General features: G+C 35.7%; 2 protein-coding genes across 2 annotated transcripts; both read left to right on the top strand.

The window, feature by feature from the left end:
* The first annotated feature begins 1,175 nt into the window (after positions 1-1,175).
* Positions 1,176-2,399, top strand: LOC138887320 (uncharacterized). The gene is made up of 3 exons (XM_070169053.1): positions 1,176-1,534; positions 1,658-1,749; positions 2,056-2,399. Exons 1-3 carry the CDS (start codon positions 1,176-1,178, stop codon positions 2,397-2,399), a joined length of 795 nt encoding a protein of 264 aa, XP_070025154.1.
* Positions 2,400-9,362: 6,963 nt separating this feature from the next.
* LOC104242240 (proteasome subunit alpha type-7) lies at positions 9,363-15,570 on the top strand. The gene is made up of 3 exons (XM_009797260.2): positions 9,363-9,692; positions 13,285-13,699; positions 15,151-15,570. Exons 1-3 carry the CDS (start codon positions 9,520-9,522, stop codon positions 15,310-15,312), a joined length of 750 nt encoding a protein of 249 aa, XP_009795562.1. The 5' UTR covers positions 9,363-9,519; the 3' UTR covers positions 15,313-15,570.
* The last annotated feature ends 7,506 nt before the right edge of the window (positions 15,571-23,076 follow it).

Below are 23,076 nucleotides of genomic sequence, written 5' to 3'. Positions count from 1 at the left end.
ACGTTTTTCGCCCTCGATCCGACCCACCTAGTCTCTTGGACACACGCTATATTAATCTTCCTCTTCTACAGGATTTTCGCCAACTCTATGGATTTACTCGTTAGTGAACCTATGTTCCATGACCCAATTCTCAACCTATAGGCTCCCCTGCCCCCTCTACCTCCCCTGCTACCCGACCCACCCCCTGAACCCCACCCCACCCTCTGCCCCACCCGAGGACATGCCCTTATTCTATCATCCGAGACTGCAGCCACTACACCTACAACAATCTAGAGAAGACTCGCTAGTTCACAACGTACACAAATCAAACTAGAAGGAAACACATGGTAACTAGTATCCTAGTTGAAAGGTTTAACTATTGCGAAGTAAAGTAACAGTAATTTAGCTAACACCAAAAAGGAAACAGTAAAACAGGAGGTACCAACTCCCGATAACAAAACCTGTGGCTGATTTGCTGTGCTCGATGTAGTTGTACGCTCCCGCCCACTTCCTACCACCCTTGCTGACACTCACCCAGGTTGCTCTCCTTTGCCAGTGCTCGTGCGCCCAACTTGTCTCCAATACTCCGAGAATTCCTGAAAACACAGAAAATACCACGACCCAAAAACCAGAAGGAGCTATCACCGCTACCACTGGTATAGCCCCAACAATATAAAAACGATTGCTCTTTTCAATTGAAACAGATGCACCACTTGCAATATGAACAACGACAACCCAGCGAAGCAGCCGCAGACTCAGCAATCAACTATCAGTAAGCAATCGTTGATTGGGAAAGACAGAACACAATGAAATCTCCAACACCCAGAAATGATTTGAGGTTACAGATCAAAATGGGCATACAAAATTATAAAAAGTCACTGAATTTGTAATAAACCCAACAGTTAATAATACTAGATTATGTGAGTAAGCAACGTTAAGGATTTTCAATAGGGAATTAAAAAAGAAAAAGAAAAAACATGTAAAGAGAAATATGACTGACTGTTGGGTTAATTGATAATGTGTTAAAAATCGAGTAGTTGGATTGCCTAGCTTTCACTAGAGGCGTCGTCACGATCCCGCCGATGAAAAATCTGGGTCGTGACACTAGTGGTGAATGGGGAGGTCCAAGAAAAAGTGAAAGTTAAGAAAATGAGATATTTGAAGCTAGTACAGATGAGGAGGAGAAGAGAACGTGTATGGGGTATTATAAGAAGGCAAGGAAAGAGGCAAAATTAGCGGTCATTGCGGCTAAGACTGCAACTTTTGAGCGATTGTATGAGGATCTTGGAGGTAAAAGAGGCGATATGAAGTTGTACATGTTAGCCAAAATTAGGGAGAGGAAGGATCTGGACCTGTACCAAGTGAGATGCATTAAATACAAAGATGGTAAGGTATTGATAAAAGAGGCATGTATCATACGAACATGGCAGAAGTGCTTTCATAAACTCTTGAACGAGAAAGGGGACAGAAGCATTGTGTTGGGTGAGTTGGAGAACTCGGAGTGTCAGAGGGATTTTGGATTTTGTAGGTGTATTAAGAGGGAGAATGTTGATGGGTAAATACATGAGATGAACAGGGGCAAGGTGACTGGGCCCGACGATATCTCAATAGAATTTTGGAAGGAAGCGGGTCGGGCAGGCTTAGAGTGGCTTACTGGTTTGTTTAATGTTATTTTTAGGACAAAGAAAAAGCCCGAAGATTGGCGGTGGAGTTTGATGATCCTATTGTATAAAAACAAAGGTCATATCCAGAATTGCAACAACTATAGAGGTATCAAATTAATACGTCACACTATAAAATTTTGAGAAAGGGTGGTGGAGAGGAGGGTGTGGAGAAGTGTAACTATTTTCAAGAACTAGTATAGGGAGAGGAGGAAGGACTTGCATACGGTGTTTACTAACCAAGATAAAGCATATGATAAAGTCCCGGGAGAGGTTCTATGGAGATGTATGGAGTCTAGGACATGTACGAGAGAGCGAAGACTAGGGTTAGGACTATAGAAAGAAACTCAGATCATTTTTCAGTGGAGATAGAATTACATTAGGGATCGGCTCTTAGCCTTTTTCTTTTCCCTAGCGTTAGAGGTGCTGGCGCGATACATACAAGGGAAAGTTCCATGGTGTATGCTATTTGCTAATGACATAATTCTAAATGACGAGATGCGAGGCGGAGCTAACGCTAGGCTAGAAGTTTGGAGACAGACGCTAAAATATAAATGTTTCAAGTTGAGTAGGTCGAAAGTAGAGTACATGCAGTGCAAGTTCAATAATGGGAGGCATGAAGAAGAAGTAGAAATGAAGATTGATACTCAAGTCATCCCCAAAAGAGATACTTATAGTTTCAAGTATCTTGGGTCTATTGTCCAAGGCAATGGGGAGATTGATGAGGATATTACTCATTGTGTTAGAGGGAGTGAATGAATTAGTGGCTCGCTTCAGGGATTTTGTGTGATAAGAATCTGCCACATGGAATTAAGGGCAAGTTTTATAGAGTGATAGTTAGACCGACTATATTGTATGGGGCTGAGTGTTGTCCCATCAAGAAGTCTAATGTCTAGAAGATGAAAGTAGCTGAAATGGTGATGTTGAGATAGATGTATGGATATACCAAGAAAGGCAAAATTAGGAATGAAGTTACTAGGGACAAGGTAGGAGCAGCCTCTGTGGAGGACAAGTTGAGGGAATCGAGGTTGAGATGGTTCGGGTATGTGAAAAGGAGAGACATAGACGCTCCGGTTAGGAGGTATGAGAGGTTGACCATGCTGGGTCTGAGAAATGGTAGGGGTAAGTCAAAGAAGTATTGGGGAGAGGTAATTAGGCAGGACATGCAATTGCTTTAGCTTACTGAGGATATGACCCACGATAGGAAGGTGTGGAGGTCGAGGATTAGGGTTGAAGGTTTGACATGTAGCAATGTGTTTCTCCTAGGCTTATAAGTAGTACTAGTACTATTCTTTTTTTTTCTTATTCATAGTTCTTTGTTATTACATGCTGTGTCATTTGCGTCTCTTAATATATTATATTATTATTATTACTATAATTTGTTGCTTGGTTGCTTTATTTTCATTGTTCCTTGAGTGGAAGGTCTATTGAAAATAACCTCTCTATCTTTATAAGGTAAGAGTAAGGTTTGCATATGCGCATTGCCTTCCCAAGAACCCATTTATGAGATTAAAGTGAATTTGTTATTATTGTTTTTTATCCTATATTTGATTTATTTTTTGAATCATGTATAACATAATACACCCATTGGTATATTATTTATGCCACCAACAATATGGAATAACTAATCAATGTATAACTTATACTATATGGATAAAGTACCAAAAGGATAAAATTATCCTTGTCTTTTTTCTAGAAGCTAATGAAGGTACTATTAGAGACAGAGCAACATTTGGGATCTCACAAGCTGACTCATGAAAAACCATATTGAACTTAGCCATATCTAGTATTGTTATGCATGCAAACTCATTGCTTATTAGTTTATAAAAAGCAAACAAATATTTTAAATACTATTTTATATCTTTAGTTTTAGTGCAATGAACCAAACGTCCAATAAAAAATAATTCTTATATTACTAATCTCTATATAACTAGTTTATAATTCCTGTATAACTTGTTTTTTTTTTACCAATTGATACTACTAAAGAATAACATAAAAGGCACTATCTTCATACTGGCATTGCCTTGTTCTACTATCCAACCGTACATAATAAAGTGATAAGGATAAAGATTTTCTAAAGTAAAGCACGCTTATAATATATACATACATACACACACACATATATATATATAGGAAAGTGAGGTGACACCTCTCTTAAGCCAAGAAACACATTTATCCTTTTTCTCCTTTTTTTTTTTGGATTTTTCATCATTTTTCATTTATTTTTTATTAAAAATTCTATCTTCATACTCACGCCTCTTTATCTTCATAACCTATATTTTTAATAATCTCAATAACTCCCATACCTTTTATATTCATAACTTCTAAATATTTTACGTGTAAGTTTATGACAATTTATTATATGTTCCTTCATATGTACGCTTATAATATATACATACACACACACACACACACACATATATATATATATATAGGAAAGTGAGGTGGCACCTCTCTTAAGCCAAGAAACACATTTATCCCTTTTCTCCTTTTTTTGGATTTTTCATCATTTTTTTCATTTATTTTTTATTAAAAATTCTATCTTCATAACTCACGCCTCTTTATCTTCATAACCTATATTTTTAATAATCTCAATAACTCTCATACCTTTTATATTCATAACCTCTAAATATTTAATGTGTAAGTTTATGACAATTTATTATATGTTCCTCCATATGTACTTTATAAGGACTTTTATTTTTTGAACAAATATAATTGATACTAACTTTATATGTTGCTTAAAATGGTTTGAGCTATCTCTATGTCAAAGGCTGCAATGAAAAAGAAAAATTATATTAAGGTATGGTATAATTTCTATTTTTTATTTTTTGTTTAAGGTAAATGCACAAAGATATTCCATACAAGTGTGAATCTTTAGAAGAATGTTAAGAGGAAATGTCAAATAATAAAGTGAAGATCGAAGTAAAGCCTATTTCACAATTCTCATTAATGGTCTTCTTTATTTTTAGTTTAAGGTAAACGCATGAAGATATTCCATACATGTGTGAATCTTAAGAAGAATGTTTAAGAGGAAGTGTCAAATAATGAAGTGAAGATCGAAGTAAATCCTATTTCACAATTCTCACTAATGGTCTTTGATTTTGTTATCTTTAGGTTTGTGTTATATAAGTTGAAGTAGTAATTTTTTTCAAATAATACATAGAGATTTTGATATATGTTTTTTGTTGTACATTTTTGTACTCTACAATTGCAATAACTTTGAATCGTGATTTTCTCCGATGTTGAATGAGATTATAATGTGTTTTTCCTTTTCCTGTTATATATAGATTTATCATTTTTATAAATATACAATTTCTTAATTCTTTTTGCCTCTATTTCTTTTCTTAAACTTTTTTGAATTGTTTTTCCTTGTCTGAAGTTGTTTCTCTTCTAACACTCATTACTCCTTAAACTTCCTTCAAATGAGTTTTATAAATTTATAACAGGTTTATTCTAACGTTCGTTTTCAAAATTCTAAGTTTCTTTCCATGCTTTCATAATACTCAAAGATTTATTTATTTTTGGTGTTCAAAAGAAAAAGAAAGAAACCAAAGCAAATAAGAATGACATCAAAAGAAGAATGACCCCACAATGAAAACGTGTGGCGTTGTGACCTTTCTTGAGGAACAGAGATAATTCTACCATCACCATCATAAAAGCTTTACTTGTATTATGAAGGTTGGCCAAAAAAATTCAAATATTCAATTCACTTGGCATTAATCTATGACATTGATAATTTGTAGATAACTTTGAGTTAACATATAATGTAATCTAATTAATTAAGAAATCACATATAATAGTAGATTATTACCGGTCAAATTTTTAACACTATGAATGGAGTAGACTTTCATTAATTTAAAAATCACTAGACAACGGGTTATTAACTTTATAAAATAAAGTATTTTTGATTTTCAGATTATACTATAGATGATTGAAAACTTAGTGAAGTTCATAATCCACTAGCAAACAATATTCATTATTCTAATGTTAGGATTTTGTAACGACCCGGCCGGTCATTTCATGAGTTACCGCTCCCTTTCTCCCATTTCGGCTTCTTTATATCTTGTTCAGCTGTATTATGTGGTATCGGGTTGGTTGGTTCGGGTTCGGAGAGGTTTTGGAAAGGAATGAGGCTCTTAGTTTTTTTTGAGTAAGCTTAGGTTGGAAAAGTCAATCGAATGTTGACTTATATGAAAAAGTACTCGGATGTGAATTCTGATGATTCGGATAGCTTTGGGAGGTGATTTGGGACATAGGAGCGTGATTGAAATGGATTTTGGAGGTCCGAAGTAGATTTAAGCTTGAATTGACGAAATTGGAATTATGGCATTTTGCGATTGATAGGTGAAATTTTGATATAGAAGTCGGAATGGAATTCCGGAAGTTGGAGTAGGTCTGTTGTGTCATTTGTGACATGAGTGCAAAATTTCAGGTCATTCGGACGAGGTTTGATAGACTTTTTGATCGAAAGCGAAATTTGGAAGTTTTTGGAATTCTTAGGCTTGAATCCGATGTTAATTTGGTGTTTTGATGTTGTTTTCAGCGTTCCGAAGGTTGGAATAAGTTTGAATGATATTATGGGATATGTTGTCATATTTGGTTGAGGTCCCGAAAGCCTCGGGTGAGTTTCGGGTGGTTAAACGGATCAAATGCATGTTTAAGAAATTGCAGATATTCTTCAGTTCTGTTGCAGGTATTTTGTTCTATGCGATCGCATAGTTAAGGCCGCGATCTCGTAGGCTTAGCCAAGCGGGGGTGAGATTTTATTCAATGCGATCGCATAGTTGAGGACGTGATCGCATAAGGCTGTAAGGTTGTTGTTCGCGAACGCGTGTGGTAGGTCACGTTCGCGTAAGGTTAAGTGGACCAGAGGTTGACCACGCGTTTGTTCATCGCGAACGCGGTCCCTCATTCGCAATCGCGTAGGTGTAGGACTGTTGTGTATCGCGTTCGCTTGGGAAGCGACTCGTTCGCGTAGAGTAAATTTGCAGTCAGTGAAGTTTGTGCTTCGCGATCGCGATGGACTTCCCGCGAACGCGATTAAGGAATTTAAATCGCTGGGCAGAATGTTTAAAAGGTCATTTTCGCAATTTTTTGCCATAGTTCAGTATTTTTGAGTCAGTTTTGAGCTTATTGAGGGAGATTGAAGAGGGAATTCAATAGAAATTCTTGGAGGTAAGATTTATAGAGTTAATACTCGATCCTATTGTGATTTCTACCTAATTAAACATGAAAATGTGGAATCTAAAGCCTAAAATTTGGAGAGTTAGGGCTTGAAATTTGAAACTTTGATTTGAGCATTTGAGGGGTCGTTTGTGGTCGGATTTTGATGTATTTGATATGTATGAACTCGTGAGAGTGTAAGGATTCTAGTTTTGTGATTTTTATTGGAATCTGAGACGTGGGCCTAGGGGTCGGGTTTGGCCAATTTCGGGATTTTTGATGTAAATTAGTTATTTTCGAGTGGGTTTTGTTCCCTTAGCATATTTTGCTGGTATAAATCTGTTTTTGGTTAGATTTGGAGCATCTAGAGGCCGAGTCGAGAGGCAAAGGCATCGCGGGCTAGAGTTTAGACCGGATAAAGGTAAGTAATGATTGTAAATGATGTCCTGAGAGTATGAAACCCCGAATTTCACATCGTTGTACTACTTTGAGGTGACACACGCTAGATGACGAGAGTGTGGTCGTGCACCATTGGGGATTGTGACTTAGTCTGTCCCGTATGATTGTTAAATCGCATATTTTATTGAAAACGGTTTGATATCATTGTGTTTTGGAAAGTATTATCATGTTTTGGGCTGAATGCCATATTTTGGCCTCATGCCAATTGTTTTGGACCCTTAGGGGATTTTTACTACTATTTTTCACTGTTTTAACTTCATATTTGTACTCAGTCATGTTGTATTCTACTGTTTTCATAACTCAGCCATATTTACTCCGTTTTGATATTTTAAATGATATTTTGGGCTGAGCATTATGTTTTACTGTTGCCCGAGTGGCTTGAGAGATTTCTGACTGAGTGAGGCCGAGGGCCTGTGTTGTAAGGATATTATGGGATCGGGCTGTGCGCTGCACCAGTGTTGTACTGATTCATGATTTTGAGGCCGACAGCCTGATTTGTTACGTCACGAGGTGGCTTGTTATAAGGCCGAGGGCCAGTTTGATTATGCCATGAGATGACTTGTTATAGTGCTAGGGCTGTAGGAGCCCCTCCGGAGTCTGCACACTCCCAATTAGCGCGGGTACCCAGTGTGAGATGTGATATTGCCCGAGAGGCTATTGTTGTTTCATGTTATTGCCCGAGGGGCTGATACGAGTGATTGTGAGGTAGCCCGATGGGCTGGTTTTGTTGGTGTTTTGCCCGAGGGGTTGATTTATGTTTCTATCCTTTTTCCTCGCTGTTTTCATCACTCGTTTGAACTATTGAAAGATGTTTTAAAAAGGTTTTTGCTAAACTGAGATGTTTATACGAGTTTTACTGCTTTACTGCATTGCTCTGGATTTATACTGATTTGTTGTAGCATTATGTTGTGGTTTACGTATTTTCTTACTGCTCAGTTGCCTTTACTTTTATTATTTACTGAGTTGGCGTACTAACATTACTCCCTACACCCTGTGTGCAGATCTAGGAGTCTCCGGTCACGCTAGCGAGTGCTGATTGTCTTCCAGCAGGCTTTTGGAGTTGACTAGGTAGCTGCTTGGCGTCCGCAGCTCAGTGCTTTTCCTTCCTATCTTTATTCCGTTTTGTATTAGCTTGGTTCAGACTATGTTGCTTTTTCATATTTCTAGACGAATTGTAGTTGCTCATAACTGGTAATACCCCGATGTCGGGCTGTATTTTTTTTTCCGCACTGTTCTATTATGCCTTACATTTTGGGATTTTTGCTTATTAATGTCTTTAAATGACTTATTATAATTGTTTGGTTGGTTTGGGGGTTTGTGTCGGTTGCCCTAGTTTCACGATAGGCACCATCACGACCGGGTCTGTTTTAAGATCATGACATATTTACACACAATTAGTTTTGGTTCTTATCTTATTAAGTGTGCTATTGAAAGATCTTTTTATAACAAAAAAATTGAATTTATGTGAATATTTTGTGAATTTTATTCTTTAAAGTGTGTCATTATCTCTAATTAAATGTTACAATTACTCAATTAAATGTACCTCATAGAAGCATGCTTTAATTGCTAGAATAATGCCGTAAATTAACGAATATATTGCAAGGTAAGAGGAGGAGGTCTTCCTAATGATCTTATATCAAAAGGTAAATATTTTTTATCATAGAAATTTTCAGCTTCTCAATATACAACTAATAATGATTTATTTTATTTTATTTGTGTAATTAGTAGTTTTAAGAATCAATGCAACTTTTATTATTATTTTAGTCTTTATTTTTTTAGTCTTGGAATTTCTTAATTTGATAAAACTTAAGTAATATTCATTGATAATATACAGTTAACTATACATTAAATTGATTATTTGCTACAAATACACTAAATTTATAAATTAAACCAAATGTATTTTATTTATTGGCAATTTTCTTTCTCATAAAAAGAGGGATAATACCTACATGTGTTATTAACTCGATAATATTTTTTTTTATGTTTTATTGATGTATCTTAAACCCCGCGTAAAGTACGGGCAAATTTACTAGTATAAAAATATTTATGAAAATAATCTCGTCATAGTAAGAAATATCGCCGTTATGACGCCGTTTGAATGGTTGCCTTTTTTTTTTTTTTTTTTCCTCTTCCTTTTCAACTGCCATCTAGCTTGTTTCCCAAGATCTCTCTGTGCTCTTTTTATTGAACCAGTAGTGATCAAAGGAACCTCAAAGTCTCAAACCCTAGCTGCACATTTCACAATTAACCACCAAAAATGGCTAGATACGATAGAGCCATCACCGTCTTCTCGCCGGACGGCCATCTATTCCAAGTAGAATACGCTCTGGAAGCCGTACGTAAAGGTAACGCCGCCGTCGGCGTCCGGGGTACTGATACCGTTGTCCTTGGCGTTGAGAAGAAATCTACCCCTAAGCTTCAGGACTCTAGGTAGCATTTCGTTTTATTCATTAATCATTTATGCTTTTCAGGGGAATTCAATATCTTAAGTCAAAGTACCATTGTACCATCACATAATTATTCTTGCTGTTATATGCATGATTTATTGATTTGTATCTTGTTTTAAGATCTAAAATTGCAATACTATGATTTAATGTATGAATGCACAGGGTTTAGGGGTTTAGATTTTCCGAATCGATACTTTTCCGATTCTAGTTACATACAATGTATTATCGGGGAAGTTTTACAATTTAACTCTAAAGCTTCTGTCAGCTGGTGAAGTGCCAGTGTGCACACATACTCAATTAGGAACTTTCTTTTTGATGGATAAAGAGTAACTTTTATTGATTGGCCAGCAAAAAGTAAATGCTCTAAAAAGTTGCATACAGAATAGAGAGGCCATTACAAGTTGTATAATGAGCTAAGCAAATTTACAATGTCGCAAATATCATTTACATCTAAAGGAGCCATGTTACACCAAACCCTAGGAAAAAATATACAGTTGTGCTTGAGTACAAGTATAGAATCTTCTTTTCTCTCAAAAGATCTGTTGCTCCTTTCCTTTGGAATGGCCCACCTGATAGCACCTGGAATGGTGCTCCAGTTAGAGAAGGATGTCTTGTGCAAATTCTTTCTTTGCCAACCTTAAAGTAGCTGTAAGGTAGAGGTGGGCATTCACCCATGAAGACCCATGATGGTTGAAAACCGAATTCCGTAGCTGTTTTGTGAATTTGCAGCGGATAGACAGGTGATTAATATCCTCTTCCTTCTCCTTGCAATGACAACATCTATTGCACAACTGATATCCCTTCTTTGTAGCTTGTTTAGGATAAGATAAGCCTCATTAGCTACTAGTCACGTGAAACAATTCACTTTGAATGGTGCCTCTGCCTTATTCTTCATATAATTTTCCAGGGCCACTGAGGGATAGGGACTGAATTTGCAAGCAAAGCATAACAACTTTTTACTGTAAAAATACCCATGTAATTTCCTTTTCATCTAAGGAGATCCAGGGTTGATTTGGGAGGAGGAAAGCTGTCAAGCATTCAGAAAATTAAGAAAACTCTCAAGTTCCCAATCATTAATGCTTCTTCTAAAGGTCATGTGCCAGCCATGAACATCTCTGACATCAGCAATTTTGGCTACATGGTTAGAACTTAGAAGTCAAACTAAACAGCTCCGGGAAGGTATCTTGAGTGGAAATGACCAAGCCAAGAGTCCAACCAAAATTTGATTTTTGCACCATTACCTACTTCAAGTTTTGACTTTGCTAAAAAGGGTCCCAACCCAAGAGAGGAGGGAGTTGTACCAGATACCCAAGAACTAAAGAAACCATGTGTGGTCTCAATAACCATTTTCTGAAGGGCAGTGCCTTCATAATTAAACTCCAAAGCTATTTACAAAGTAGACTTTCTTGTGATCCTACAAATAAATCCCTTAACCCCAATCCACTTGATTTTTGTCCATGTAATGGTGCTCCATTTAACCAAGTTAAAGGATCTCTTTTCCCTGTTGCCAAGCCTAGGAGCTTTTTCCTATAAATATTCTCTTATTGCATCAGAGAGGGGAAGGGGTTGCTACGCTATTGATGGAGTTTGAACCTCCACTTCAACTGTAGAAGACATGGAGCTCACCAAGTTAGTTAGTCCTCAGCCCCAGCCATAGGAACTCCCTATGTAGTTTGTCAAGCCTTTTTGAAACTGAAATTGGCATTGGGAATAGGGACATAGTGTATGTAGGCAAAGAGCCCAATAATTGTTGATGCGACCTAGTCTTCCCCCAAGTGGAGATATTGCCTTTTCCAGTTTGAAAATCTCTTTTGACACCTCTCAAGGACATCATCCTAAATGGAAATTCCGAAATAGAATTAAACTTTGTATGTACCCCAAGTGGAAGTCCCATAAATTTGGTGGGTGGAGAGTCAATTTTGCATCCTGGAATACAAGAAGCAAGAAGTGTGTATCGAGAAATTCATTCATGGGAAAAAGGGTGCTTTTGGAATGATTTATTGGAAGCTTGGACACTGCTTCAAAAAAGAGGAGGATGACCCTCAGAAAGAGAACTTGTTGGAGCTCCGCATTTCACAAAATTAGAGTACCATCCACATACAAGATATGGGTGATATCGAAGTTGTTGGGCAATCTTTGCCTTACTCAGCTTCATACTTAGACCTTCCATTACAATAATAGGAAAGGTGAAGTAGGAACCCATTACCTTAAGCCTATTTTTGTTGCAAAGAATTCTGAATTTGGGGGGGGGGGGGGCATTGATTAACACATAGAACCTTATATACAAAACGGAAATCCAATTAATCTATTTGGGGGCGGAGCCCATATCAGAAAGAAGATGTGGAGGAACTTTCAATTAAACATGATCAAAAGCTTTTTCTATATCCAACTTGCATAAGATGTCCGGTCTCCTTTGTCTGAACCTCCTAGCAACACATTTGTTAGCAACGAGAACAAAAGCCTGATATTTTTGAGTGGAGAAGAGTAGAGATGCATGCTCATTATTCATAGATTGTATGCCACTGGCCATCGGGGGTTTCTCAGTTATAAAAAAAAATGTAGGGGAGGGTTGAACAAGTTTATCTTATTGTCCTGCCGAAGTTAGGACCAAACTGTATTTCTTAGCTCATTTTCGCTTTACCTTTTATCAATAGTTAGATAATGTCGTTCATCTGGTGAGGGGAACTGGTCACTGCCTCTTCTTTTAAAGTTACATTATATTAAGGAGAACTTCATTGTCACCAGTATCAATCCATGTCCTAGGACGTAGATTTGGTAGTGCATAGCAGAGGCTCACAAAAAAGCTAACAGTCTTTACCCAATCCCACTTCTGACACTTCATTCAGTTATAAAAAGAAGAAGCTTAACAGCCTTTAGTTTCTCAATAATACATTTGATATTTGGATATTTATTATCCTTTCCTTTCATTTTGGCAAGAAGTTAGCTATAATAATATTGGAGCTTAAATAGAAAAGAACAGTATACATGTAACAGTTGGGAACCAGTTGAGTTTATGAAGGGCTTATAGATTAAAAAAAGAATGTTTTATTTGTTGATATCAATGTCTTTTGACCTAAGCCGAGGGTCTATCGGAAACAGCCTCTCTACCTTCACAAGGTAGGGGTAAGGCTGCGTACACACTACCATCCCTGACCCCACTTGTGGTATTACACTGGGTTTTTGTTATTGTAATGTCTTTTGAGTTCTTTTTTCCATCTTGAGGAGGGATGGCAAAAGTGAAAGAATCTGCTGCGCTGAATAGAGAGTTAAAGCTCCTAGAGCAGCTTAGATGTTGTGTTGGTCATGTAAGAAGCGGAACCAAGTGAGTTTTGAAAGTCACAGTACCAATGAGTTTATACAGAGCTGGCAAAAGGCTCTCGGTAGTGCACTGATAGGTGAAAAATTAGGCGTTAGGATCGTGTTTTTCATATTTGGTATGTGTAGACTGTGGTGATTTTCATTCAGTTCTTGTTTAGTTGAGGTGTGCTTTCATGGGTCAGAAGGTCCTTTTGATTCTATTTACTTGATTTTTGCACCTGCTTTGAAATGCTCTGCTGATTAATCTCTTTTTACAGGTCAGTAAGAAAGATAGTAAATCTGGATGATCATATTGCCTTGGCCTGTGCTGGCCTGAAAGCAGATGCCCGAGTCCTCGTAAATCGGGCACGTATTGAGTGTCAGAGTCATAGGCTTACAGTTGAGGATCCAGTTACCGTTGAGTACATAACACGTTACATTGCTGGTCTTCAGCAGAAGTACACTCAAAGTGGCGGTGTTAGGCCATTTGGTCTTTCAACCTTGATCATTGGTTTTGATCCTTACACTGGTGTTCCTTCACTTTATCAAACAGATCCATCTGGAACATTCTCAGCATGGAAAGCCAATGCAACAGGGAGAAACTCCAACTCTCTCCGGGAGTTCTTGGAGAAAAATTACAAAGAAACATCTGGCCAGGAAACTGTGAAACTTGCAATACGTGCTTTGCTCGAAGTAAGTCACCTTCATTTGGTTTTTGTTTACTGCTATTGTCAAAGATCTTTTTTCTGGCTGTTTTCTTTCGCTAGACAAAGAGTTATTGAGAGCTATCTTGAACTAAGATATAGACCCTACAAGCTAAAAGGCTACAAAAGTTATATGATAGGTCGATCTTTTTATTGGTAAACTACGTCCTCGAGCTCGAGGATTATCTTTATCTGTTATGAAGAAATAGTCTTTGTACATATTCGTAGTGTTATTAAACAATCGTTTCGTCACTTAAAGTGATGAAGCGATGCAAATTGCGGGGTTATCGCTTCATGGGTGAAGCCATGTGCTTCAGATAATGATGCAAAGTGATCCAAACTGATCCAAACGAGAAGTAGATGCTTTGACTAAAATGTTTACTCATTAAAAGATAATTTGCTAATGCGTTATACTGTATGTTGTTTTACATCTAATTTACTTCTCTTCAACATAGGAGTATAAACTTGTTTTTCTTTATGTCAATTTGAAATTAAATCCTCAGAAGATAGGGGATCATTACCCCTCTCTACTCTTCTCTAATACAAATATCAAATCAAAGTCAAGAAGAGCAAGGAGAAAGAAGATATCATGAAATTAGGAGAGCATGTATTTTACGACAGCCGACAGCTTGTCATATTGATTTAAATTGTTTATTGTGATTTTCCGGGATGTCTAATCATACGGAATGTTGGGCAGCAATTAGGTAGGGGAGCTGACTTTTTTGGAGGTGCTATACTGAGACTTTACATCATTTCAGAATGTTGGAGCAGTGAAAATAAAGATGCTCAGACATTTCAGTTTCAAATGAACGAACATGCAAAGTTCTGTAGAATTTGGAGGATGTGATATGGTTCGGACCCTACACACTAGGTCATTTTTATTTAGATTTCTATATAGTCTAAATACAGATGCTACCTATGTGAAAAGGATTTATTAAGAGTCAGTAAATCACCTTTTCGTACAGTTTCAGCTGCCATGGAACTGTGGAGTATGTTCTTACATCTGTATAATAGTAAATGGTGTTTCCAGGGGACATTGAACAAGTGTTTTGCAACTGGAGGGATTGGAAGACCCAGAAAACTGCTAGAAAGATATGGAACTCAATTCTGATAACTATATCTTGGGTGCTATGGAATAAAAGAAACAAGAGTTGTTTGAAGGAGAAAAACGTTGTCTGCAACAGTTGAAATATGCATAATACTTTTTGCTTGGTTGGTCCAAACTTGAAGTTGTAAATAATGCAAATCAGCATTTAGGTCATATTTTTCATATATAAGTATCCTAACTCACAGGTGTGACTTGAACCCATTCACGTAGTTTATAGTGGATTACTGTTGACTGAATAATATACATGATAGCGTCCTTCAGGCAGTTCTTCGCCTAGGATGTGTGCTTTTGGGTAGACTATGCTGAAAGTTGATTTGTCTTCCCTGCACCAGGTTGTTGAGAGCGGCGGAAAGAATATTGAAGTTGCTGTCATGACAAAAGAGCATGGGCTTAAGCAACTCGAGGAAGCTGAGATCGATGCAATTGTTGCTGAGATTGAGGCAGAGAAAGCAGCTGCAGAAGCTGCAAAAAAGGCTCCTCCAAAAGAAACCTAGTTCTGCCGAAATTCTTATTTGAAAGTGTTTCTGAATTTTTACTTGTTGCTCGATTCAACTTCTAAAGACTGATCTTGTTGTCAGTCGAGACCTGTATTGTGGCTTAATTTTTTTTTTTTTTTTTTTTGGTTATAGTGAGAGTCTTCATCTTCTATCACCGATTATGTACTGGTCATGAAATGTTGCTTAAGATACTCGCACTGGTTTACATTGTTTGATGGTTTAGCTATGGAATGTAGTAGTTCCACAGTTCCGTTATTCTTTCTTTTTCAGCACCAAAACTTTGATGGTATTTTTAATTATAATAATGCCTGATCGAGAGCTAAAGGTTATAAAGTGTATCTGGCAGAGAAGGAAATATCATGAAAAGAAGTAATGTCGTAATTAGGAGTAGCAAACGGGCGGGGCGGGTTTGATATAGTTCAAATCGAAAATGGTAATTAAAAAACGGATAAATTATTCGACCCGATTCATATTTAATACGGATAAAATGGGTTAACCGACGTATAATATAAATAACCATATTATCCATGACTTCTTGCATATGATCACTTTTGGGAGAATTTTTAGTCTCCCTAACTTGAAGAACTCTCAATTTGAGACTTTACGTAAAAGTTAAACTCATTGGTTATCTATTGGTTACCCATTGGTTATCCATATTTGACCCATTTTTAAAAAGTTCATTATCCAATCTATTTTACCACCCTAGTCGTAACTACTGAAACACGAGCGAAAATGCTTGGACATAGATATTTATGGAAGATATGTATTTCACAGCTGCCGGAGCTTTGTTTCTCTTCTTTCCTTCGTTCCTTCTTTCCCCTTTCGGAGTTGCACAAAAAGACCTTTTTTTTTTCCTAATGGGGCTGCTATGTGAGATTAGTGGTGGTAAAATGGTTTAAAAAAATAGTTAACCACCCATATTATTTATCTATTTATAAAACACGAATGTTCCACGCTAAATGTTGAACGACGAAACTATTCTCGAAATATTGTCCGACTTTTATATCCCTTAATAACTCAATTATTTCTTACAAAGAAGCAACCTCACGTTGGATAAATTTGTAATACATAGTAAGAATTTTATCCAATACCTTCGACTATGAGGTCAACTAATAATAGAATTATTCGCTAACTTTGTAATAGAATGTCAAGTCCTAATGCCTTACTAATCCCAGTTGAATAATAACATCGATCGGAAGGTGGAATAATTTGCATGGAGTATGAATTTCCAGTGCTGTATCAAGGGTAACTTTATACTCTCTTTACTTTTCCATTAGAGCATCTGTTGACTGCTAGCAATATTAACATATTACTTTGATTGTTAATTCCTCTTTCGACCATAGTTATTTGATTTCAGTACTCTCTCTCCGAAAATAGTTTGATTAATATAAAGCTTGAATCTCTTTATGGCAATTTGGATTTCTCTTCGTAGATATATGACAAATATGTTAGGACTCTTATCCAGTTGATAATTTATATAATTATAAATTCATGCACATATATCCAAAGGCAAAAGCTAAGTTATTTTAAATATGTGAAGTTGTAGTATTCATAGTATTTGTTATATTTCGTTCCAACCTAATTTTGGCAAGGTTCAAGAGAAGAACAGTAACAATAGAAGCCATTAGATCTAAGCATCGCACAAGTATATAGAAAAACCCATGAAGCGCTGGAGGTTCAGGTACATTGGACATTGGAGGCATTACCGACCACCACCTAATCCTATTTCACAAATATCAGCTGGATTATATTTTGTCAAATACTATATTATAATGTTTAATTGTTGTATTTTGATTACGACTCTTCATTAAAGGGCAATAATTTCATTAATTTAATTTTAACCCTCTGTGTTGATAAGTATATATTTAATCATCTGTTGTCGAAAGTCTTATATTTTGAATTTGACAATATTATTTTGGTAAAGATAGAAATAGAAGACTAAAGAAGACTTAGAAGTTGCTACATAAGACAGTACTTGAAGGAAAGAAAAAAGATATTGCAGTTCCGATAGTTATTTATTTATTTATAAGTTGTTAAAAATAATTCTTTCTTATGTATATTTTTTAACAAATTTAATTTATTGTTTGTGAATAATTGGTTGAAGATATACGTGCAACGCATGTATATACATAGAAACTAGTTTATTATAAAAGCATGAATAAAATATCGAATTACAAAAATAATCTTTTAATATTAAGCATAATAACTAACAATAAAAGGACATAATCGGAATTCTAGACATTAGTCTTATAATCCTATTAGTTTTAGGACATAATACTACACATTAGGAATCATACTTGATTACCTTTAGGAATTCTAATAATATACACATTAGGAATCATACATGATTACCTTTAGGAATTCTACTATTATAATTATTTTCAGGCATATATATTAGCATTGTAATCCTATTACTTTTAGGAAATACTTCTTAAAAAAATTATATTACTAATTTAATTTGAAAACGTATTATATTGTCCAAATCTATTTAGAAACATGAGAGCATATATTATTATAAAAGCGGATTATTAAACAGAAGAACTCATAGGGAAAAGACATAGCTGTAATAACTTATTTTTTTGGACTACAATAACTTCTATGTTAATTTTTTTAATATTAATATTTTAAAATTAATACAATCTTGTCTATTGAATTCTTATTAAAAATATGTAGGAAGATTAATAAAATCAATTTCATAAGAATCCTCCATATTGATAATATGTTACCACTCTATAATATTCAGTACCAAAAAAATAAAAGTGATGCTAAACGGACTGCATAAAGCATTTGAATTGAGAAAACAATTTCCAAAATAATATATTATATTTGAACTACTTTCCTACTCAAATAATAGTTTATTATTATTATTATTATTATTTTTTCGTGTAAAATATACCTAGTTATTAAAGAACAACTAAGAAATTTTTTAATAATATAAATGTGTGAGAAAAAAAAAAGGTTGGTTAGAGCCAATATCACTAATGATTTTGCAAACATAAAGATCTAAAAGTGGAATGTCATCGATCTTTTTACACTTTAAAATAAAATTTATGGTGGATTATAATCACGGTTAAATATTCAAACATGAGATGAACTAATATTAAGAATCTAAATCAACAGAAAATAAATTATATTTTATGTTAAAACCAAATAATTAATCTTTCAATTAATTATTTAGAAAGAGAATCCAATTAAATTATTTTTTAAATCAAATTATTTTTCAAGTTAAAAAAAAAATTAGGGTACATAAATTTATTCTATAAAAAGAGTGTTAGAGATTAAAAAAAAAAAGATTACAAAGTAAAAGAGATTAGTATAATATTAAAAAGGCCATACAAGTGTTTGAGGAAGCACAATTGTCACGATCCGAATTTTTTACCCTCGGGAGTCGTGATGGCGCTAGCTAGTGAAAGCTAGGCAAGCCGACTATTTCAATTATTTAACCTTTTTTGTTTTAAATCCCTTAACAGTTGTAAATTAACATTTTATAAACAGCGAAAATATTAAAGCGGAAGAATGAAATGTAACAATTTAAGCTAATACCGATACAAATCCATAACATAAACCACCCAGAACTGGTGTCACAATCTCACAGACTATCTAAGAAAACTACAAATAAAGTCTGATAAAGAAAGTACATGTCTGTCTTTGGAATATAAAAGAATAGAAAGAAACTAGATAGGGAGGGGAAGCCAAGGCCTGCGGACGCCTGCAAGACTACCTCGGGTCTCCTGACGGACTGAAGGCAGCGACCTCTCTCTACGGTCCACATGCTCCAGCACCGGGATCTGCACACAGTGCAGAGTATAGTAGCAGCACAACCGACCCCATGTGCTAGAAAGTGTCGAGCCTAGCCTCGATGAAGTAGTGACGAGGTTAGGACAAGACTACCAACAAAGTCTGTGCAGTTAAAGCATATACACAAGTAATAATAACGGAAACTAGCAGTTAAAGATGAGAAGGGAAAACATGCTGCGGGGGAATATCAAGTACCAACAGTAACTCAGGAGAAAAACATAAAGAACAATTTAAGGTTTGCATTAGTAAGTAACAAATCAATATCCACTTTTATTATTTATTGTTGTGGCGCGCAACCCGATCTAAATCATATAACACTGTTGTAGCGTGCAACCCCCTAGAGCTCTAGAGCTGAAGTTCACCAGTTACAAACAAAAACTTCAGCTCTAGAGCTGAAGTTCGATAGTTACAAAACAAAAACTTCAGCTCTAGAGCTGAAGTTCGCCAGTTACAAAACAAAAACTTCAGCTCTAGAGCTGAAGTTCGCCAGTTACAAAATAAAAACTTTAGCTCTAGAGCTGAAGTTTGCCACAAAACAAAAACTTCAGCTCTAGAGCTGAAGTTCCCCAGTTACAAACAAAAACTTCAGCTCTAGAGCTGAAGTTCGATAGTTACAAAACAAAAACTTCAACTCTAGAGCTGAAGTTCGCCAGTTAGAAAAACAAAAACTTCAGCTCTAGAGCTGAAGTTTGCCAGTTACAAAAATAAAAACTTCGCCAGTTACAAAAATAAAAACTTCAGCAATTACAAACAAAAACTTCAGCAAATAGAGAACAAAACTTTAGCTACTATGCTTAAGTTAAGCAATTACAAACAAAAACTTCAGCACACTTGGTTCAGCACACTTGCTACTTCAGTCCCGTCTACTAGAATGCTGAAGTTTTGCGTGATTGCCTTTGCTACTTCAGCCCCGTATGCTGAAGTTACACGAAAAAGTAGGTACGCTAGCAATTTTTTTTGCAAAACGGGCACAAGTTAAAACGTGACCTAAAAAATAGGTATAGATGCAAATGCCCCCATAAGAAGGTAGGGGAATCCAAATAATAAAATCTTCAAAAGAAATATATTTTGTCATTTTTTTAAAAAGGGAACATTTTTGTCATTAAGTTTTTAAAAGGGGCTTAGAGTCTTTTTTTTCTTCTTTGCACAATGAACTTTCCAAATTTTGTTAACCTTATTTTTTATGCGGTCATAACAATTCCTACAGTACAAAGTATGTGAGATGTGTGGAACTCCATCCGAATTTTTTATATAAGCTATATTTCTAGATCTTAGTTTTAGTCACCATCGTAGAAATTTGATTGATATTTCTTTTAACTTAGTCCTCTGACTTTCTCGGAAAAACATTCTTCTTACATTTGCATAGTAATACAAGGGAGCCTAATTTGTGGTATCAACCTATTGGTTTGATAGAATTATTTTTTTTGCACAAAGCCATAAATATCTCAATTTCAATATTAAAGAAACAAGTTGAGCTCACTGAGTCCTGATGAGAAGATAGACTTTATAACTAGCTAACTCATGAAGTGAGAATTATTCAATATTAGTGTAGGAGACAATAATTCATACCTCAATTAATGATTCCTTTCCCTTATGTATGTCCAAGCTTGAATATATGGAACATAAAAAGCATAACATGAAATGATACAGCTAGCTCTGATATCATGATAATAAAATAGACTTTGGACCTAACTCCCTAAAAGCTAGCCCATAAGGTAAAAATTATCAAAGATTATGAAAGGAGATAATAACTTATATTAAGATTATTCAAAATTATAAAGGAGACAACGACTTATAAATTATAGAGCCCACAACTTATTCAATCAATTTAAAATAAAAATATGTTATTATCATGTATAATAAGACAAATAGGTCTCAAAAGATTTGAAGAAAGTGCAATCAAGGATAGACATTGTTTTCTTTAAGCCAATTAATACATTTTCAGTTAATGATATCTTTTAGTCGTCTATAAAACTTTTCTTATATCGGGTTCGTTTGACTTTTGATTAGAGCTTCTTCCTAACATAAGAAAAATTACTTTTATTGTTGCTCAATATCAAATTTTTGCCAAATTTCTCAAAATTTTAAAAAAATACTCCAATCGTTTTAATGTATGTGTTTTTTAGTCTACTTAAAAAATGCTTCTTTATATATGTCATGACCCGGATTTTTCACCCTCGGGATTCGTGATGACGCCTGTAAGCACGTGATTTTTGCCCTATATGAGAAATACTCCCAAAAAATGCAAAATAAAATGATTTTCCTTGGTGTGCAATTTTGAGTATTTTTGTGATATTTTTGGATAATTATTTGTATTTGTTTGTGTTTGCTTATTTGTTAAATTAATAAAAAATATAAAAATATGTCTCATTTTGCATGTAGGAATTAATTCTACAATTGTTAATAATTAAATTAGTTTTACAAAAATTAAAAATTACAAAAATAGGCATTTTTGCATTTTTAGCATTTAATGTCGAAATGAACAATTTTGTGCTTAATTATTACCTAATTGTCCGTTAATTGTTATTGGGAGTTAATTTGCGCTTTTATAACTTAATTTAGTTCTTAATAATAACTTAAGTACTTTTATAATTTAGTTTTAGAAAAATAAAAGAAGAAAAGAGAACAAAAATACAAAGAAAAGTCGGATTGGGCCACTTCTTCAATTATAAGCCAAAGGCCCAAAAAATTGCTCAATCTTCTCCATGACCCAGTCCACTTCAGACCGGGTCGACCCGGTCTGCCCCATTAACCCATTAACCCAAGACCCACTCTTCATTTTTGTCATAACACAAAACAAAAAAGGAAAAACAAAAAAAAAAACCCTAAAACTAAGAAAGAAAACATCCGCCCCCCCAGACCCATTTTGCTCTTTCTCCTCTTAAAAAACATTTAACCCCGTTCATGGATGCCTCCCATGGATTTGCCTACGTCTTCGTCGTCACCCCCCACGTCCAAACGCCATAGCCCCCGGGAAACCACCTGTGTCCACCATCCATCACCTTCCCCATCCATCGCGACTTCATCTTCGTCATTCGACGTCAAGCTCGAGTTAGAGCTCGACGTCCATGGCTGCCCTCACCCTTGTCGTCAACACTGCCCTCCTCCACCTCGCATCTTCTGCTTTCAGCTCCATCTCCAAACGATCACAGTCCTTGAAAATACCCAGCTCTACCATGTCGACGGACAGCTCGTCGACCACTGCTCCGACGCGTCGCTGCTGCCACCGTTCCAGCAGCTCCGTCTTCCTCCTCGACGAACAGCTCCTCGTCGTTCAGTTCGAACCAAACAGACCCATCATGATGTCGCTGCCCTCGTCGACCAGTTTCCAGCTCCTCCGTTTCGCCGCTGCAACTTAGTCCCGCCATGGACCCAGCAGGAGTTGATGCTGATGCTCCTCCACGGACCTCAGTTATGCAGAAGCTGATGCTTCGTTTCGATGAAGGAGAAGGTGGTTGCTCAGCTGCTGCCTCACTTCGTTCTCTTCACTTCTGCCTCGCGCACATGGATGGGTTTTGGATGAGGTCGTCGATCATTGTTCGAGTTCGTCGTTAGTTGTTGTTGTTCGTCATTTCAATCCGGTTGGTAGATTTTTGAGTTTTATTTTGTCCGTATTTTGTTTTGATATTTTCGAATCTAAAATCGGCAAATGTTTGTTTTGTTTATCGTTTGAATTAATTTTTAGTTCATGTTCATGTGTTGTTTGTTAAATTAATTTTTCAGATTCCAAATGAAAGATTAATTAATTGTTTTTCATGTTTATTTCATGTTCGTATTGTTGTTTAAGTGAATATTTGTTGTTGTTTAAGTGAATATTTGTTAGTTTAATGCTTGTTAGATTCAAATTGAAATTTAATTAATTATTTCTTCAATTTGTTTCATGTTGTTATGAATTTTCCAGAAAATGTTAATGTTGTTTGAATCGTTAGAATCCGTCATGTTTGTTGCTTAAAAAACAGATTT

The sequence above is a fragment of the Nicotiana sylvestris genome, chromosome 3, assembly GCF_000393655.2.
Source record: "Nicotiana sylvestris chromosome 3, ASM39365v2, whole genome shotgun sequence".
Taxonomy (NCBI): domain Eukaryota; kingdom Viridiplantae; phylum Streptophyta; class Magnoliopsida; order Solanales; family Solanaceae; genus Nicotiana; species Nicotiana sylvestris.
Note: the sequence above shows the minus strand (reverse complement) of the source record. Positions and strands in the feature narration are given on the sequence as shown.